General features: G+C 28.9%; 1 protein-coding gene across 1 annotated transcript in view; it reads left to right on the forward strand.

Annotated features, from left to right (window-relative positions):
* The first annotated feature begins 560 nt into the window (after positions 1-560).
* The window catches only part of LOC112594799, a 27,848-nt gene continuing 6,641 nt past the window's right edge, over positions 561-21,767 (forward strand). Inside the window, 2 exon segments of the mRNA XM_025339805.1 lie at positions 561-724; positions 19,221-21,765. Of these exon segments, the coding sequence (XP_025195590.1) occupies positions 19,283-21,765 (2,483 nt within the window). The 5' untranslated portion in view covers positions 561-724; positions 19,221-19,282.

Below are 21,767 nucleotides of genomic sequence, written 5' to 3' on the forward strand. Positions count from 1 at the left end.
TAAATAAATTGAAAAATGAGTATAAATACCACATTTTATCTTAATTTGTTCAGTTTTTCCCAACATTGTTTTTCAAGATGTATTGGTTCACAGTAATATTATAATTTACTTACATTGTACGTTAGTTTTGCTAACCTATATTATAATTTATAATCACTGATGTTTGCGCCCTTCCCCCTTTCTTTCTTCTTTACCACGTGCGTTACTCTGCAACAGTTTGTATTACCCCTGTCACATAAATTCCCCTTCTCCACTATATGAGCGCGCGTCTCATTCGCCTAGGAAATGGTAAAAACGATAAATTTGAAAAAAAAACATGTATATTATACAAGATAAAAAAATCTATAAACGCGATGTGTCTGCGGCGTGGACCGGTTGTGTCAGTCGGAGCGTAAACGTTAGATAGATCGGCGTCGATGGTCGCGGTCCTGTCCAGTTTTATTAATAATATAATATGTATAATATTATTGTTTTATGGAATACGTACAATATATTATATTTCTATCGTGTAGTGCAAAATTAAGAAAAAATTAATTTATCAGTGTTCCATATGAAATTAACAGTATTTATTTACTATCGACAAAATATATAATTTAATATTAATAATATATTGTATATATACAAATGTCTGTGTGTGATACCATTGACCGGAGATGACGATGTCTGTTGCGATTCACCGCCGGTGTTGCTACCAATGCTACCCTACACCATCCATGCGTTACAGGTAAGTGCAAGTCGAGGACAAGTTTTGATTTATCTTTACGTACCACTTCACTTAAATAGTTTTACCGTTAATATATATAATATAATGTATGATTTAATATTATTTATTATTCAGGAAATAAAGTTTTTCAACGGCACAGTAGTATACATCATATATTATTATATTATAATAATAATAAAATAATAGTTTATAGGTACTATTTATTAGCAAAAAAACATTCAGATAAATATATGTTATTTATTATTAATAATTCTTTTTGTCCTATGAATCAATTATTTTTAAGTTTCCTTCAAATTTTGATAATTTTATTGTAATAAGTATAAATACTAATTTTTAATATCCTTTATAAACATATTATATAATTTACCTGATAGATAAATTAATATAATTTCTAATTGCAAACTGTTTTTGGTAATTATTAAAAATAATAACATTAATATTGTCTTTATTATGAGAACTTTTATGATTTATGAGTATTTTGTATCCATGTTAACTTTATGAAATACTTAATATTATGTAGAATGTATCTACTGTCTACAGTAAACCTACATTTATAAAAAGTTATTCATATTAAACTATGTGGTATACAATTCTTGATATACATGAATATTGTAATAACATATGATAATATATATTTTATTAATTAGGTACTATAAATATATTTCTACTTCCTTACGATGATTGACTCACCTACTTATTTTCAAATTTCATTTTTATGACCTGCACAATGAGTACTATTTATATATTCATTTTAATAGGTTACAGCAATCTACCTATTAATCATTTATGAGTTTATGACTGTAATAGTTTGTTTATTATATGTGATCGTAAAACCTATTTACATAAAAAATGTTATTATAGGATACTAGTGTTATTTACTTCATATTCATTTGTTGTTAAAATATCATAAAGACGACAATTTTGGTTCTATGATTTTCAAAAGTTATGTATAGCAGGCACATGATATGCAGTGGTTTCGGTGGTTCAATTCCCTTCCCAAATTTTATACGAAAACCTTTATTACTTATAAATTTTAACTTAAGATTCGTAATTTATATTGTTTATATTTATAACTTCACATCTCTTCAAATATTTTTTTCCGTACATATCTAGCTCAATTGGTTCCTAAAGGCTAAAACGTTAAAATAGAGGGTAATTCATTATGCACGATTATATCGTTTTTAAATTTTTAAGTATACTTAAGCTTTGAGGATCATATTTTCAATTATTTATAGAGTGATATATTTTTATACCATCTAAGCAATTTCCTAGCAGTATATTGTGGCAATAAAAATTTATTTATTTTACTAAAGAACTAACTTTTTTTATCATAAAATATTAAACAAAGGACTTGTTGAAAATGTTGATGTATCAAGGTCAAAATTTTAACGAGTTGTTTTTCATTTGTCAAAATGTAAATATTAATGATAATAGTCTTTAGGAACTATTTTACAAAAGTATAAAATAGATGTAATATTGGATCTAGAATTAATTTTCATATTTGTACAATTTTTAATAATCATAAAATATTGACTAGTTATTACTTTAGTAAAATTTTCAAATCATCATAGGTTCTCTCTCATATCTTCCAAATTTCAATAAATCCATACATTTTTTACTTTAAAGAAAAAAAGAATGTTTCTAATAAAAAAAAAAATTGATTCAGGAATTTAAAATAATTTTGAAATATGGTTCTACTATTGGTACTAACATAAAATTCCCAAAATTTGAATTAATTCATTATTAGAGGAGCAAATTTTAGTGATTATGCTTGGTATATATCATATATTAATCAATTAATATATGATATATATATATATTGATGTGTTTGATGATTTTGATGTGATCATGTATTATAATGTTGCATGCACTATTGTTGTTACAAAAAATAAGCGATGTATACATATCCTTATACGAACTCCACTAAATTTAATATTAAAAATATACCAAAAATCTGTGAATTTTTATACATTACAAATAAGAAAATAAACATGTAAAAAACTTAAATATTAAAAAAAATAAAAATATCGTTTAATAATTATGCAGTATAGTAACGAAGTAAAATGAATTTTTACTAAAATTTATATCTTCTATATAATCAAATTTACATGAGAATATATTTAACGTTTCAATATTTTACATTTCACATTCTTACCTTTTTATTATTTGATATTGCCGAATGTTGATATAGACTACATTATTTACCTATTAATTAGTACATTTATTTACAAGTATTCTATCTTTTAAACATAATTATCTCAACTTAAACGTTTAAAAGTACTTATACCTATACAACAATTAAGTAATATAATCACACCTAAATTTGTGTTCTTATACACCTTTAGATTAAACTTCAAATGAACTAGAATTCGTTAAATTAGCATTTAAAATATATTTATAGTTTAAAATAAATATGTTATTTTAATTTTTGAACACTACATACGCATATCTTATGAACAGCTCAATAGAACTACTTAATATATATATATATATATATATATATATATATGCATTTATTGACTGCGATTAAAATCAAACTTTTGTAACCAAATTCTAATTTTTAATATTTAAATCACAGTACTTATTAAAATAGAAGAGATAATATTATTGTTATTATAAGATAACATTTCTAGTATTATATGACGTACCTATGTTGTAGTATTGATCGTTAAAACCTTTCGAATAATGGAATTTACACGGCATCTTAAAATGGCTTTAATAGCCTATTAAACAGTTAAAGATCATATTATATGTAATTAAATAGATCAATTATGAAAGTGATATAATATATTATATATAACATATGTCGAGCAAATAATGTATGTAACACCTTGAGTTACCTACATTATATTCAGCTTGCGTCGTTTAAATTATATAGTATAAGTAATAGTGTAATATCTATACTATAATAATAATATAATATACTTAATATAGTTATACTGCATTCATACATGATGTGGTATATAACCAAGTAATTAAACTGTACTTATATTACAGAAAAAAGTCTAATTTACGTTTGGCCACCTAACACTTTTTATAGAGATGAAGTATCATCGTTTTAATATCAACGCGTTATTTAAGCTCATTATCTTATAATCACCAGTCATTATACTAAAAAATAACAGTTAATAAAATATATTTAACCTATATTATATTTTGCGTATCCTAATCGAAAATTGTTTTGTTAATTTAGTATACTAAAATATATATACTTTCAGGTTGCTATAAATATGCTTTAATATCGAAAATATTATAGATAATAATATTACATCGAAGATAAACTAGTCTTTTGTTCTTCACTCTTTAGTTGGGTATAGTTTATAAACGTTATTATAAACAGAAATTAGTTTTAAAAAATTCTGACAGTTAAGCGTACGTATTGATGAGTTAAAGAATTTATATTCTTTTGACCAATAATAAAATGACTTAAAATAAAATATTACATAGATTAAATTCATATTAATTAGTAATATATTTTAAAATTGAAATTATATTTTTACTTATACATTTTAACTATTGTCTTGTGAACTTTGTAATTATTTGAAAAAAAAAAATTAAAAAAATGTTGATTTATGCCTTTTTGAAGGGAGTTAAAAAATTGGGCTAATTTAAAATATACTAGCATCTCCTGTGAAAAAAGTCTGCGAATATCTACCAATCTATTTAGTAGGTAGTTAACTAATTTATTTTAGCTAACTATATAAAGTTTAAAAAACAGAAATATTTTTGAGGAGAAATTGAATTAAAACACAATTAATTAGTTAGTTCAAATATAACAAGGAATTCAAATGAAGAGTTAAAGTTCAATGACATTTGATTTTGATGAATAAGTATTATATAAATACCTACCAATTACCATAATGCTGTAATTAAGGAGAAGCAGAGGACTTGCGCATCTCTAAAAAATAAAAGTCTTATTCTATTATGTTTTGAAGTGAATATTATCTATAAGTATAATTTTAAAAAGTTTTTTTATATTTCTATATATTGAGGAACTTAGAGCATTAGGTTCCCTCAATGTTACCTTTTATTTTACCAGCTGATAGTTATATAATATGAAATAATTCTTAGTTTATTTATATGTTTAGATGGAACAAGTCATAGATACATAGTTATTTGATATTTGTGACACAATAATCATAATAAATAATATTATGATAATATGTATTGACGAAATAACATTAAACACAAGGGAACAACGATTTTCTTTATCTATGGGTAATATGGTTTATGAATGTAATTGCATTTATATATTTTTTGTGTTTTAACACAGGTTTAATGTTAAGTTGAGCTGTTCATAATACCATTTCGTCCTGAACAAACATATAAAAATAGTTGCATGACAATTTTACTTTGTTGAGCTGTTTTTGTTTTACTTGTTTTGCACCTTCAGTACTATTGTTATAGTTGATACCTTAAATCTACTTACATAATTACATTTAAATCGACTAAAATTTAAAATAAAAAGTTATTTACTTACTTAACATATATTTTCCAATATTATGTACTTATTGTTGTATTATAATACATTTATATTAATGTCAACCTGAAATTATTTAGTTTACAGTCGTCAATTAGTTTTCAAAAAATGATTTGAAGTTTATATTAAGTGCCTGGTTCAATAAACCAAAAACGACAAAATGTCGATTAAAATTAGATTATCAGCTGCAGTATTTTTAATTTTGATAAAAATAATAATAAAGGTGTTAATTGAAATGCAAAAGTAACAAAAAAAACTCTATTTTGATTCAAAGACGTATGAAACGATATATATTACACATGATGATACATCGAACACACTCCTTTATTTTACTTCAATAATGAAATTGTTGACTGCATGTTTATAATTTAAAATTTAAATTAGAATATTACGTCACATAATTCATTGTCCATGTATATGGACGACGGAAATTGCATACGGTACACGGAAAATAATAGCCAAATTTCATTCAAGTATGATATTATATTTAAAGAAGTCAAGTGTAATATATTATATCGACTATTTATGGACCTAGTCTGGTCCGATGGAATGTCGTGATGTCCGGTTGTTAAAATTAAGCCGGAGTCTTCGGAGTTTATTAAGTTTGTAGTGCCATTATAATTTATAGTATATATCCTTGTGTTTAAGTTGAAAATAATATCGTATATATATATATATTTATATATATATTATATTATTATGTATAAACAAGTAATGACTACGTGTTCTGTAAAATTTAAAATATGTAGACTATCGCATTAACATGCGTATTATTATTAAACAAACTTGTATAAGTGTCTAACCCCAGTGACCCACATTCGAATCATCTGGACCATTGAAAACAGTATTATGGTATACCTGACCTATACGTAAATAACTAAATACGTAAAATATATAACCTACTGAAATGACTTGTACCGAAATTCAGTGGTTCTTATACAAGTTACAACTTAAAATACTATTATATATTATTATTAGTTTAACCGGTTCAGGTTTCGTTTTTATGTGCAGTTGACTGTGATTGAGTTTAACGTAAAATATAATATGTATTAGATACATTTGATTAGGTATTTGATTAGGTATGTACTTGATACTACTATAGTGCTAACTACTAATACAGAATTATAATTCTGCTATTTGCAATAAATTAATATTATGATCATTTTTCATACAGGATAAAAAAGTACATACAGCCATACGACTATACGGGCAACTTCGCGATATTACCACTATATATGTATGGCGCGGTGATGATGCGTGTAATAGGTACCGTTAGTGCTCTAAGCTATACTGAGTGAACGCGTGTGTATGTACCACTATATATGTCTTTACTCACTAACTATTATAGTATTAATATTATTATACGCGTATAAATGGTATAAAAATAATAATCCGGTATGTATAATATGGTAGTTTAGGTCTTGAGAATACACATTTTGTATACATACGTCTTATGTGGGTACTTTATGGGTATACGAGTTCGCGATGGAAAGATAAATAATAACAAACAAATGTTGTAGTACACGATACTTTTTTTTCATGATACGTCTTAATATTTACTGAAAAACTTACGAGTTATTGTTCCCGTCACGAGAAAAAAAATGGTTATATTATGGTTGATATCTAAGTACAGTAGTTCTATACTTCTATGTATAATATTATATGATATAATATACAAAATATTAGTGTAAATAGTAAGGGGAGAGTCTTAGATCTTCCCATTAAAATCAAATAAATCAAATAATTAATTTTTACTTAGTAAAAATAATTTTTTTTTCGAAAATCAATTTTGATTTTGGTGATAGGTAAATTTGATCGGTGATGAATAAATACGAACAATAAGAATTTTGGTTTTCCGTTGAAAATGTGTCAGAATTTTTAAAATAGGCGGAAATTCATCGCGATGAATATCGATATGTTTAAATGATATTTTATAAAATAGAATAAAAATATTCAACAACAAGACGTATAATATGTTACATGTTTCGTCTTCGAAATAAATATAAAGAACAGTAACACTATGGTATGCAACCACAATTTAGGCAAATATCATTGTACCATAACCTTAAGTGTCGTCTCCACGGCGGATGATCTCGATAGAAGGCTGCTGACCGCCGTCACCGGATGAGTCAAATCTCCTTTCGACCACTACGTACCATTTTATGGTAAATTACTTGACATAATTAGTACACTGTTGATTCACTGGCGATTTCTTCATTCTGTTTGCACCACTTCACAAACACTTGGATGTTCAACAAATTGTCATCGTAGCTTGTTAACCTATATAAAAAGTAAATTATATATTCTACCTTGTGTTTAAATTTTTAAACAATAAAACAGTGTTCTCGTTAAATATACAAATATTATTTTTTACTCGTATAAAATCAACAGTAAACCTAATCTCGTATTTTATTTATCATATTTTTAATTTAGAATTACACACTGGTTAAATCGTTCATGCAATCATTTGAAGATTTTTTATGATTTTATTATTATTGGTACTAATATGTTAATAGTAAATCGTTTATACTTTGTGTGTGTGTGTGTGTGTGTGTGTAAAATCGCTTATTTGTAACATTTTATCGTTAAGTTTTCGAATCATATAATATGAGGATTTATATAATCATGGAGAATAATAATTTCGTTACGGCTATATTGAAAATTATCAAGTCTTCGTTGGTGATAGTACTAGTACACAACTGTAGTAAAGTTCTTGTTCGTATTTATTTGCAGTTAAATGCAGATCAATTTATTAAGAATTCTCATCCTCGCTATTTTTTTTTATTGTTGATAATTGATTTATTCAACTCCTTATTTAAGTATACATAAACATCATATTTTTAATCTGTTGTAATTCAAATAGTTATTTCAAATAAATACTATTATATAGAATCAAAGGGACCGGTTAAGTTCGCTCGGTGCGAATCATCTTGTACACATTAGTATTACATTATGATACACGGAAATAAAAAGATACATAAACAAAGATAGAACGTTATACAGTAAGCAAGACTATATTATATTATATTATATTATACACACTGTAACAATAATAACGTACACAGCTGGTCCATTTTCACGGGTGCCCACCCATTTACTCACGGCCAATTAGTTCGATTTTCTAGATGTTCTCGCGACGATGCATTATGTTGAAAATGTTTTCCTAAGTATAATATATGCGACGATGTTATTTCACAGGTAAAAACGGTGCATTATAATATACCGACGCGGTGGTTTTAGAAATTGCTTCCCTCCAAAAATGTAAAAAAATCCACCGTTCACCAAATAGGTATGTATATATATATTTAAATGTGTGTGTATGTATGTATACCCATATAAATAATTTTACGTGTATATATATATATATATATATATATATATATATGATACGTCTACTCCATAACGTAACTTTGTTTGTGTCCATAGATTTTATTATTTATTCTAGTAATAATGATGTGATGCTACATCAATATTGAAGACAAGGCCGTGGAAAATGTTTAATATTTCTCGGTTACAATAAGCGGGATTTTTTTCAATTTTTTTCATTACATTTTTTTTTTAATTTTTTTTTTTTTTTTTTGTTGACACGCATAGTATAACAACCAAATAGCATAATATATAATATTATCTGCCTATACTTACGCGTTTATGTTGTATGTTTATTGTATAAACTGGTCTCAAATAATAAATTGGTTAATATAATATGGTCACATATCGTGTGACGTATATATAAACGTTGAATTTATAAACATTTTGTAAACGTAATAAGTTATAGTAATATCGTTGCAGTTAATTAACTATATATGACTATGAAATGACTGCAAAATTATTAGGAAAATATGTCGAGAAATAAATATACACTATACAGTAGAACGGTATAGTTGACTAGCATTTTTTTTTTTTTTGACGACTGTCATAATACCTATTACCGTTCAATTATAGGTAGATACTATAATAATTTTCGGTTATTGCATTATATGTCGTATAACATTTGACATTTTCAATGATTATCTCGTCAGTTGCTGTCACCAGATATCAGGATAACTTGTATTTGTAAACTATTTAAAATTCATTAACTGACATATTTTATTCATGAATTTGTATAAAAATAAATTGGGTTTTAAATACCTTAAAAGTGCACAAAAATTAAACTAATGCTAGGTATTATAATTAATGTAGAGATTACAATAAGTTAGAATTTTATTTTACGGGGAGTTAGGAGCTTATTTAAATATTTTTGATTGAATTGTTTTCTACACTCGAAAAAAAATTATCGTGAGTGATTTCGAACAAAAATTATTTACACGTGATAAAAATCTTAATATTACGTACAATCTATAAGTTAACTTTGTAAAAATATACATATTTTAATATATTTTATATGATTATATACTTATATAATATAACAAAAGTAAAAAATATACCTCCTTAAAAGAACAAATTTAGTAGTTAGTACTACTATTTTTATATGTTCCTATATAACTATACATATGTGGGTATACGTAAATAGTTACTAGATGTTTATTATAATATAGTATCAAATATTAAATAGGTTTATTACTTTACGTAGTGCTGTGAATCGGTATGTAACGGTAATCATATAAAAGTATATATTTTGAAAATATGATATATATTTATATAAAAAAAAAATAATGGCAACAATGAATAATAATATGTTGCTTCATAAATCACCGGATTTATTCCAACTCTGCAGTCTGCACACCGTTATTCACGGATCAAATTCTGGCAGTTACTTAATTCATACAATATCAAAATATTTTTCTCGTATTCTGTTTTTTTTCCTCGTAATACATAATATTATTATCATTGCTTTGATGCAACAGCCAATAAGTAAAATAGAGTTTTCTTCTACGTACGTATTATATGTTATATAGTTATCGATGAATATAATCTTTATAAAACTAAAAAAGACGTGGAATAATGCAATATAATTAAAGTTATTTATAAATTAATTTTATTGATTAAAACTATTTTAAAGAAATATATTTAAGTTAATATAAAATATACTAAAAATTCCAAAAAATCAAAATAAATGTTTCATTTTAAATTTTATGCAGAGTGTCGAAACAGTAAAAATGTATACTAACAAATTCGATGTTGTAAGAATTTCAGAAGGGGGAAGGTCAAAAGTAAAAAATCCTATTAAATTTTTTCACAATCCGAAAAACAAAAAAATAAATAAATAAAAAAAAAACGAAAATTATTATGCAAATCCAATTTTTAACAAAATCGATTTTGTTTTTATGGTGTAACTCGAAAACAAATTATCGTATATTCTTGACACCAAATGTTTATATTATTACTATATCTATTTACGATAAAATTAAAACCTAACCTAACCTAACCTAACCCGTGTTCCTAACAAGCGGCTTCTATTGTGGTATTATTGACTGCATAAAATTAAATTTTTAATAAATTTAGATTAATTATAATATAATACGGACATCTATAAATACCAATTCGTGGTACCTACGTTCGTATTTAATTATTAGTTAAAAACAGTTATGGTAATAACTAATAAGTAATAACACTAAAATTATATTGAATGCGATTTGTTTTTGACAAAAATTAGAGCAACCTACCTCACTAATAATAAAATTAATCAGTAATTACTGAAGGCAATATACAATATATAGGTACATAATAAAATATTCTTAGAAATAATATAGGCCTTCTCTGTTGGAAATCATTTTAGTGTTTATTTATTATGATTTATCATTGAGTTCAAATTTAACACAATATCCATGATTACTATTGCAGTGACCTACTGCACTCGACATCCACTGTACAACATAGTGATTTCCCTGGTTAAATAAGATTTTAATTAAAGTAATATATATTTTTCAACAATCTTGTATCATATAAACAATAAAACAGGTAATTATGAATATAATAAAACGATATATTATTTTTATCATGAACTTCGATTACGATAAAAAAATAACTAGTTTTTATATGTTAATTGTAAATAAGTATATTGCAGTTTACTGTGGATTAAAATCGGATTATTTTAGAAGACGTCATTTTTATAGCATCTAAATATGAAATATATTTTGTCGATCCCGGAAACCTTACTTTCTAAAAGTTATTCTATTTTTTCGTATTATCCTATTTTCTCATTTATGTATAATTCCTGTAGTACATAATAATATAAAATGATTTAACTGTTTTATTATATGTTATTAAATTTGAATTTCAAAAAAAAAAAAAAACGGTTAAAACATTTATGTATAATATAATATATTATGTTTAAAAAACGGCGCTTAAAATACTAAATTTTATAATAACTGAACGTTTTACAACCCGTTTAGCAATTATATGCATTGAAATACTATATTATTAAAGAAAAAATCTATAATATCACCTATGTAGGGACAAATCTAAACGAGCTATTGTTTTTCCAACCGTTACTCTAAAAGATTTAATAATTATAACTATTATAATCGGACACAGATAATAATGTACAGCTATTTACTTATAGATTTGAGCTGGTGTTCTACTATAAACACTTAGTCAATACTGTACATATTGCATGTATAATGTATATTATATATTAACTCTTACATAGAATTACAAATGTTTCAATAATACCTTGTATATTATAAATTATAACAATATTAATAAAAGTTAAATACAGCATGTAAATATGTGTAATTGACATGAAATAAAAAATTATATTATATTATAATATTAAAAAATGGCATGTAATAATAAAATAAATAATAACTAATATTAATATACAATCGTAAGTATATCAACTTATAAAATTTTGATTTACCCATGATGAATAATGATATATTTTAGAGAAAAAAATTATATTCAACTACAAAATGATAAAGACGGTGGTCTAATAATCAACTACTAATAGACAAACATTAGTTAGACTCGCGTAGCATCAGACTGTACTTTTACTGCTTATGTCTGATGAGGCTACATTTGTGAGGACTGTACAAATTTAACCTGATCCACTGTGGTAGAACTAATCATTTAATTTTAAATCAATTTTACCGCATAATAGGTTAAACTATTTTATACATTATCATTGTAAAGTTATAATAATCAATAGCAGTAGTTCAATCCTGTATTGAAGCATTTTAGTATTTTTTATGGTACGTGTAAATTAACCAATAGCCAATTGCATTTAGAGCCACCTGCAAAACAGGTAATTTCAGATTTAAAAATTATTATAATTAACATTAAGACATTTTAATAAATGTTTTTTTTTTTTTTTAACTAATTTAAATGAATACCTACATAAATAATGCGAAAATGTAATGAATATTTTTTCAATTGCGAATTAAATGTAACAACACGCATGTTATAATTGTGGCTAATAAACTATGTATTTGAAGCCTTAAAAAAAAAATTTTCATTTAGAAATATGATAAAGCAAAAGGAAATATATAAGATAATTATTTAAATTATAGTGTTAATAATATTAAAGTATTTAAAATGCTCAATAAATGTCTATTAGGTATATGTATAGTGTATAGTTAAGAACAATTTTAATTTGAATAATTATCAATTTTATCGTTAAAAAATTCTAAAACAATTCAAATATGAAAAGCGCCAATGACAAATCTGTAGAGCATAAAGATCATTTATATGGAATGCGAATGCACAATAGTTTGAAACCAGCAATATTGCTAATACCTACCTTTGGTTCATTCTGTTCAATTATAATTATTATTAAAATTTCCAAACACACAATTATATATTATATCAATATAGTAATTTTATGGGTGATACTTTAAATTAAAATACTAAAAAAACAGGTTATGGTTTCGAGAATAAGTAATACATTAAGTTTTAATCAATGTTATATAGATGTATAGGTTCAATTTTAATTTGATAATAAATCATTGCACACGAAAAACGATTCTGAATGGAGATGGTGTATTTGCTATCTATAAAGATATTTAATAATTTATTTAAATTAATATAAGTATATTATTTTATTTTATTAATAATAATAAGTATAGTGTATTGAACTTGTATCTACCAAAAATATCGCATAAATTAAGGTAATTAATTATTAGGTATAATTTTTCATAATTTATTGTTTACATTAACTGTATATCGCATACCGTCGAACGATGTAAATAGGTTCATGGTATAAAATAAATAATAGGAAATAGCTTATAATTAAAATAAACATTTTGAAAATTGCATTACGCATAGAAAATAATTAATTGCTATCTATTACCTATAACTTTGTTTATTTTGATAATCGATAATAATTGGGTTAGTTTGAAAATGTCTAAGACCACTTAAAATTTAAAATAAATTAATGTTATTGATTTCGTACGGGCTATTTATTTGTTAAACAGATTACTATTCGAACGTTCAACCTGGTGGTGGCTTGTCATTCAAAAATTTTGTACACCATCAGAGATCTAACACACACTATTCGATAACACAAAAACGCCGAGTAAACAGTACACGGATAAGTTGATAATTATTTTTTATTATCATAAACTATAACTTATAACTTAAAACTATCTGCTGTGTGATACAAACAGCGTTCTACTTAAAAGTACTTTATTTTATTATGTATAAAAATCTCGATAAATGCAGTAAATTTATTATGAACGGTGTTTATGACCCGTGTAATATAGGCAATCAACTGTTTGGAGTTGATCGTCATCATAATACAGCCGTAGATCGAAGCTAGTTATAAATGGCTTTGGCGCAAGCTTAATCCACTGTGTATTATATTTTTGAAATTAATTAAAACATAACAGTAAAAACTATCTAGAAAGGCCTTTTATTTGTGAGTAAGATAGCATATTATAATTATACACTAAATAGAATATTAATGGTATACAATTATCATTGAAATGAAAAAGTGGATAAGTGCGCGTGATTTCGATATTTCCGTTTTAATAAAAAAACATACTATATTATGTAGATAATATGATATATTATATAAATGTGTAAAAAAAAAATGCTTTATTTTATTTAGGGTTTTGAAGACGGTTTTGTTCCATTTTTATTCTATATTATATTAATATGAACTAATACGCATTTTTTCACCGGATGCCTAAGTATCTGATATTCGTAAAATTATGACGCTAAATAAAATTATTTTTTTAAATTTTTGGCTGCTCGAAATACATGTTCACGGTCAAATGTCTTTCCCTTAGATTATTACTATGAATGTTTTTTATACTTGCGCCTTTACTGAATTGTGTTCAACATTATCACCATCACCTTCAAAATTTCACGGTACTTAACACAAATGCGCTTGCTCAGAACTGACTGCAGATTGCTTATGACGATTGATAATGTTAAACTGAGACATGATAATTGATACTGGACATACGGTATACGCATTTTGGTTGTTTACCGTGAAATTTTAAAGGTGGTGGAAATAATATTGAACTCAATTCGGTATACGCGTAATTACAACCATGAACCATAGTATATGATCTAAGGTTTTACCCAAATAAAAATTTTAAAGGAGGTTAGGTTAGGTTAGATTGTTTTGTGTGTCGTCCTTGAAAGTTGTATAATATTTAATTTTCAACTCTTTAAATCCGTCTTTATGCTTATATTTTGTCAATCGGTTAGGTTTATTAGTAGTCAGTAGACCAATCGTAAATTTGTTAATTTGCCGTATCTGTTAATAGTAACCTGACGTTTAGTTTATTTGTCGTATTGTCATCGTTATTCGTCAATTTTTGCATTTACGTTGCTTGTTTTAGCGTTTAATTAACTATGTATCTGCTCATGTAGTCTGTGTTGAATCACCCTCTTAACAATTATTACGATTGATTAAATCGAGCATGTGATATATCATACATAGATACACATACTTTTTAAATTCGCGAGGAGGCTTTGTTATTGTGTCTCCTGATTTATTAAAAACTATATTAATAGTAAACTTACTATTTAAGTGAAATACTTTTCGTTTAATCATATATCATATTTACATTAATCCCGCTTGGTGTAGTGTTTGTTTTTTGGTTAAAAAGTAATAACATATTACAGCTTATTATATACATAAAAATTGTTATTATAGGTAATGTTGCACTCATTATTGAATAATTGTACATTTGTTCTTGTCTATATCAAAAATAAAATTAATTAACATTGTATACGTTTTTTTTATTTGTAATACTACCTATCTAATTATAAATTCAACCGGTACCAAATAAAATAATTTTAAAGTTAATATCTAAGCGTCTTAACTCTTTATAGTCGATAATCATCGCTGTAACCACTTTTAAATTAATTATAACCCGTTATTTCAACGACCTGTCCTCATGCGTAGAATGACCGTTTATTTTTTGCTATTAAACTGCGATGACTCTACCTCACAAGTCACAATAAAATAAATGTAGTCTATCGTAATGTTTAGGACTTACAATAGAATATGGGTTAGTGACAACTTCTTCAGTTTTTTTTGTGGTTTTTTTTTTAGTAATATAAGTATATATTTTACCGTTTAAAAATACAATGAAAAAATAATAGTAGCTACCAACTATAAATAGGTATCAGTTACAGGAGTTAGTACACCCGAGTGTGTTTATTTAATTATTTTAATTCCTTCGAAACTTCCCCATAGAGATGCTTGTATTTTATTCAAAATAGTAGTAAATATTCGTTAAATAATTATCATATCAAGTAATAAATTAAGTACTTTTTATAACTGACTAAGATTTAAATATTTATAAAAATAATTAGATGAATATATAGTTATGATGTATTTCTATTAATATATAATTATGAGTTAAAAAAAAAAAATATATCAGTCAGGAAAATTATAATAATTTATTAAATAAATGTTAGGTAGCTAAAAACTTGTCTGATCAATATGTATATTATACAGTAAGGCGTGTGCACCTATCATTTTACAACGTTATGTGTAATATTATTTAAACTCACCCAATAATAAGGTTATTATTTATTATGATGTTATAAACCGTCATCCTTTTTTTTTTTTTAATGAATTAGTATACTTGGCCAAAAGCGAAATTGGACTATACAATTATTAACATGAACACGAATACTAAAATGTTGTACTCTGATTATTATTGAAAAATAAAGGGATCGGCTGTATTATAGAGAAACGCTCAAACGCCATAAAACCAAGATTACTCATATAATTTATAATATGTTTGAACTGTAACAATTATCCTATCAATCATTTTTTTGTGTTACGTGTATTATAAACAACTAAAACAACACACACATAGGTACTTAAATCCTAATTGCACTTACAAAAATGCCTTTTTAAACTCTAGAGTCAGATGAATGACATTTTATGATTTGCACAGAATTTTACGAGATTATTGTTAACCTCAATTACTGAATATAATAAATGAACAATTTTAATAGCTATAATATCTTATGGTATAGACATTATATATATTTATGTACATTTTCTGAAACAAGTACTAAACAACTAAATAAATATCGAGTTTTTACGTTCGAGTCGAATCTCGTATTTTCGGATAATTGTTTCGAGTTTTCGATCTAATTGCCAAACTCCCGCAGCTATTATATATATAACCGTTTACATAAAAATAAAATATATTACCCATACATAATCATACGATTTTTCTCTTTCAGACAAGTTTTATTTGTTTATTTTTCAACAAAAACGTTCAAATGATGTCAAACCGCATTAATAGGCCTAGTTTTATTTTGTCGAAAAATCGATTTCATGGTCTTTTAATGATGACTGATGAGCGCACTATGATCACACGGTTTGACTAATTCAATATAATGCCTGATGTACTTGAATTTGTTTCTTTTATAAATAACGTACAGACTCGTGTCAACGTTTCTTAATTCTTTTTGTAATAATTATAACAGAAAAAAAATAAACTTATGTCCACGCTCTATCGTTTGTTTTATTTGTCATCAGTTATTTTTTAGAAGCGCAAATTAATAAGATATTAACCTAACCTAACTGAATTAAAGAACTTAGCATCTTATTAAATTATTATAGTTTTTCAACTTCTGGGAGAGTTAAGATTCCTATTGGCCACGCCGATCTCGGTTACGACTCTAGGATCGCCTAAGTTTTTACTTAAAATTAAATATCTATGATTAAAAATTACAAAAATAGAACGTGAGGAAGATAAAACATATATAAATTTTTTATAGTAGAGAGTTGAATAATTAATACAATTATAATAAAATTACAGCTACTGTTTGGACGCTATGGCAATTATTATTATATAGAAGATAAAATAAAATAAAATTTACAATTTATTTTTATATAATAGAAAGATTATATTAATAATATACTATTATATTATTTTAATTTAAAACGAATTCGCAGAACTTTAAAATTTAATATTCTCTCAACTTAAAATAAACTGTTAAATATAATAGCTAATAGCTATAAGTAGTATTATTACGAACTATTTGTCTTGATTATTTATTTAATGGTTAGATCAACTAAGAAATCATATTGTATTAAAGTGTTTTTTACTCAATTAAATGCCTACAAGTATACAGTAACCACAATAGTAATAAAATGTTTATTTTTTCAATTTATGATGAGAATAGTAGCTTTATCGTATTGCACGGTATTATTTCGATTTATGTTCGTTACTATTATTATTTAAAACTAATTATAAGTATGTTTTGAATCGCAATATGGTGCACAATTTAAAATGCTTAATTTAAAACAGAAGTCGAATCAATTTATTTTAATTAATTTCATTTTAAATCTATTATCTAAACGTTTGTAGAGAAATAAATAAAACTCGTAAACGACATAGCATATATTTTAACCTGCTACATAATATTGCACATTTTTTTTTTTTTGCTAAAAAATTATTATACAATAATTAAATACCTATCAGCTATAAAGACAAGTTATACGTGACAATTAGTAACTAATTAATTTTATTAATTAAAAGGTATAAAGAATCTGCAGAAGTTGGTATAGTTTTTTTGTACTAATAAATCTTATGAATAAAATAAACTACTTGAATGGACACATTTACGAGTTTTTTATTGTTTTAATTACACTCAATAATAATAACTGATTTAATTGTACAATGTGAACTATTCTTTCACTTTTCTATGTCGTTAATTGCACGGTGATATTTTGTTGCGATTAATACACTAACAAAGGTACATAACGGAAATATGTATAATACGCTATATCACGTACTCCAAGGGGCGCCATTTAGGGAAATGGCATTGTGTACTCCTCTGCCGTTATTTTTTCTGCGTTGGTCTCCCATATAATTATTAACAAACACACCAATGGTCGATATGTATAAAAATTAAAATATCTTTTGAAAAACTTATAATGCGTATAATACGTTACAGCTTTTCTTTAAATGCTACCTAATTATAATGTTATTAAGCTTTTTTATTTGTTATTAATTGCCTACTTTATACTATTATCACTGTACTTGAACCACCTGACATTAATAATAAATTAATAAATATATAGATAATATTTATATTTATTATTTAATGCATAACAAAAGCAAAAACTTTAATTTTAAATTTTCAACTTTACAATTTTTTTTTAATTCTGCATTAAAATATTGAATGTATATAACAATAATTGTTAGTGTATTAAAAACATAATTCAATAATCACTACAGTAAATTTTATGTATACTATAACTATATAGTCTTGGTTTATTTTACATCTATCACATCGTGTCGTGAAATATTTCTTCTTTCTCGATACCACACGACACACATAACTATATAATGATTACCCTTATTGTCCTACACCTCCATAGGAGGAATCTTTCCTCTACACCTGTAGAGGTTTTTATCATTTACCAGTTACTTTTTACATTATGTAAATCTTCATTCTATCTATCCACCTATCTTCCTAGGCATTCCTCTCACTCTCATCTCTTTATCTTTCATACACTTCATTATACCCCGAGCGCCTATATTTATAAACACTTGTAATCAACGCATTATAATTATTTACTCATAAGGCCATAACGCATGATACATTATAATAATTTGATAATTAAAACAAGAATCTTGGTGGTTTCAGGTGAATTTCGAAATCAGAGCTGAGATCGACGACGACGAGTTTTACACGAGAAAGTAGAGAATATGGTGTTGCGCCCTAGTGACGAATTCTGTGGTTATACGATGGACAATTATCCGCAAAACGGCGGCGGTGGCCATCATTTTTACGAGAGCATCAAAACCGAACTGGAAAGTTTTCGATTACGTGGCGCAGACGGAGATTTTTCGGCGTCGATTGCAGCCGCGTCGGAAGCACTGCTCAGCGACGATACAAGCTCGATAGCGTCCAAGAAACGAATAGACAGCATGTTCAAGACGACCACTTCCGTGACAGGCGACATTAACGGGGCGTCCCGCTTCCGCGCCGGCCGCCAGACCAAGTCGTTGGCCGACGATAACAATCACTACGACCACTTCAATTACGGTTATACTGCCGATACCAGCGATAGAAACAACAACAACAACAGCAGCAAGAATACGGTACAGGAGAAGATTGAAAAAATGTTCGCGGAAATCAGTTCCTCGGAACTCGACACTGACGTGTCAATGGACTCGACAGCGCCGACGACGGATACCGGAAGCAACAAATTCCACGTGCAGTACATAGGGTGCGCCGGGCTGTCGGGAAAGATATCCTCGTTAGAGGGCCTTCAACAGCCCGTCCGAAACATGTACTTCAATTACCGGGAAAATCAACACCATTACCGCGGCGACGATATTTTGCGCCGTCGCGGCTATTATCACGACGACGAAGACGACCGTACCGGCACACGACGCGACTTCTCCGGATTGTTGGAGATATCGGCTGCCGGTCTTACTATCCGATACAGGAACGAACTAGGTGACATGGAACAGCGGACCAACGCGTTTCCGTCGATCGCCGTGTGGGCGGCGCTGAAGTACGTGTGCCGCCGCCAGTCACCGACGCCGCAACGCAGAATCGCCGGAGAACCTGCGGCCGGAGCCGGTTACGAGTACGCTTTCCTGCCGCTAATCGCAGATCCCGACGGCTCGGACAAGGCACCGCTTTTCCGGGACATGGACCCCGGCGACAGGGCCCGGTTGGACGCGGCCGGCGATCACGCACCCGTATTCGCGGTGGTCACACGAGCGGCCGGCAAGCGGCTCGAGTGTCACGGGTTCGCGTGTGAGACAGAAAACGATGCGCTCCTCATGGCGGCCAACCTGTACGGGGCTCTCGTCGCGGCCATGTCTTCGGCTGCGGCCGCGGTGGACGCAGACGCGCCCACAGCCGGCAATGAGGCCGGGCGACTGGCCGCAACCGGGGCTAAACGTGTCATCAGACAGCGAAACGGGTTCACGAGCATGAGCAGCACGGCCGGTTCGAGCGTGGCCGGCGGCGGAGACGTTGCAGCGGAAGAGGCGCCCGCCCTACCACCGCCCCGTCCTCCGCGCAGAAATAAAAAGTCCACGTCGTCTGTCACAAGCGAGACGTCGGTCCGTGACGACAACTGCGGTGGTGTTTCGTCAACGATGACGTCGGTGCCGGCAAACAACGACGACGGCAGCGGCGGTGAGGTGTGCAGCGGCGCCAAGACTTTCCAGATGACCGTCAGACAGGCTCCGTCGCTCCAGCGGGGTGTGTGCAACAGTAGCAGCATTGCGGTTTCGACAGCGGACGTGCATCCTCGGAACACGACCAGACAACAACGTACGGACGGTCGCGGCGACATACTCACCAAAGTGGCCATACCCAGGAGTAGGAGTTTCCTGAACTCTAACGGGTTGGCGTCCACCAAGTATTCGAGGCGGGCTGCAGGTTGTGGTATCGAGACGGCCGCGAACGACCGGCGCCGCCGCCGGAGCAACGGCAGTGGCGTTATGGGCTTCTCGGAAATGTTTAACGAGTTGCGCGCGCAAGAGGGACTGAACAATATGGACGACATACTGAACGCCATTATCAACGTGGAGGGCATGTCGTACAATGATCTTAAGCCCATTTATAAGGAATTTTTGATGAAATTGGCTCTAACGCTCACTAAAGACGAGCTGTACCAGCGGACAAAGGCGATAATGACGGAACAGAAACGCAAACGGAACAAGCGACGTCCGACGGTCGCCACGCAGCCGGTTGGCCGCGGACGACGTCTCAACGACAAACTGCGTGACGCGTTGAACTTGCGGGCGGCCAAGTCGCGAATTAGCGCCGTATTGATGCCGGACTTTTGCAAGCGCAAATCCCGGAACAGAACATCCCGGAAACAAAAACAACAACTACTGCTGCAGAAACATCAACAACAACAACAACAACAGCAACTACAGAGGAGACGCCGATGTTCGTGTTTGGCGATAGCAGGATCGTCCGCAGAATTTCGGCCGGCGGTGGACCGGAAACCGGAACGCAAATTCCAACGGCGTGCCGTTGTGGGAAAACGGTCGGCGGTTACGTCGGCGAGCAAAGGCCGCGTGGCATCGGGTACATCGTCGTCACCCGTCTGCAGCACTTCCGACGAGAGCGACTTTTTCGCGGCCGCGGCGTTGCGGCAACGGCAACGTCAACATCAACAACTTCAACAGCAACTGCTGAAGCAACCGCCGCAGCTCTACA

Source organism: Melanaphis sacchari, unplaced genomic scaffold (assembly GCF_002803265.2).
Source record: "Melanaphis sacchari strain LSU unplaced genomic scaffold, SCAv2.0 Contig0_pilon_pilon, whole genome shotgun sequence".
Lineage (NCBI taxonomy): Eukaryota > Metazoa > Arthropoda > Insecta > Hemiptera > Aphididae > Melanaphis > Melanaphis sacchari.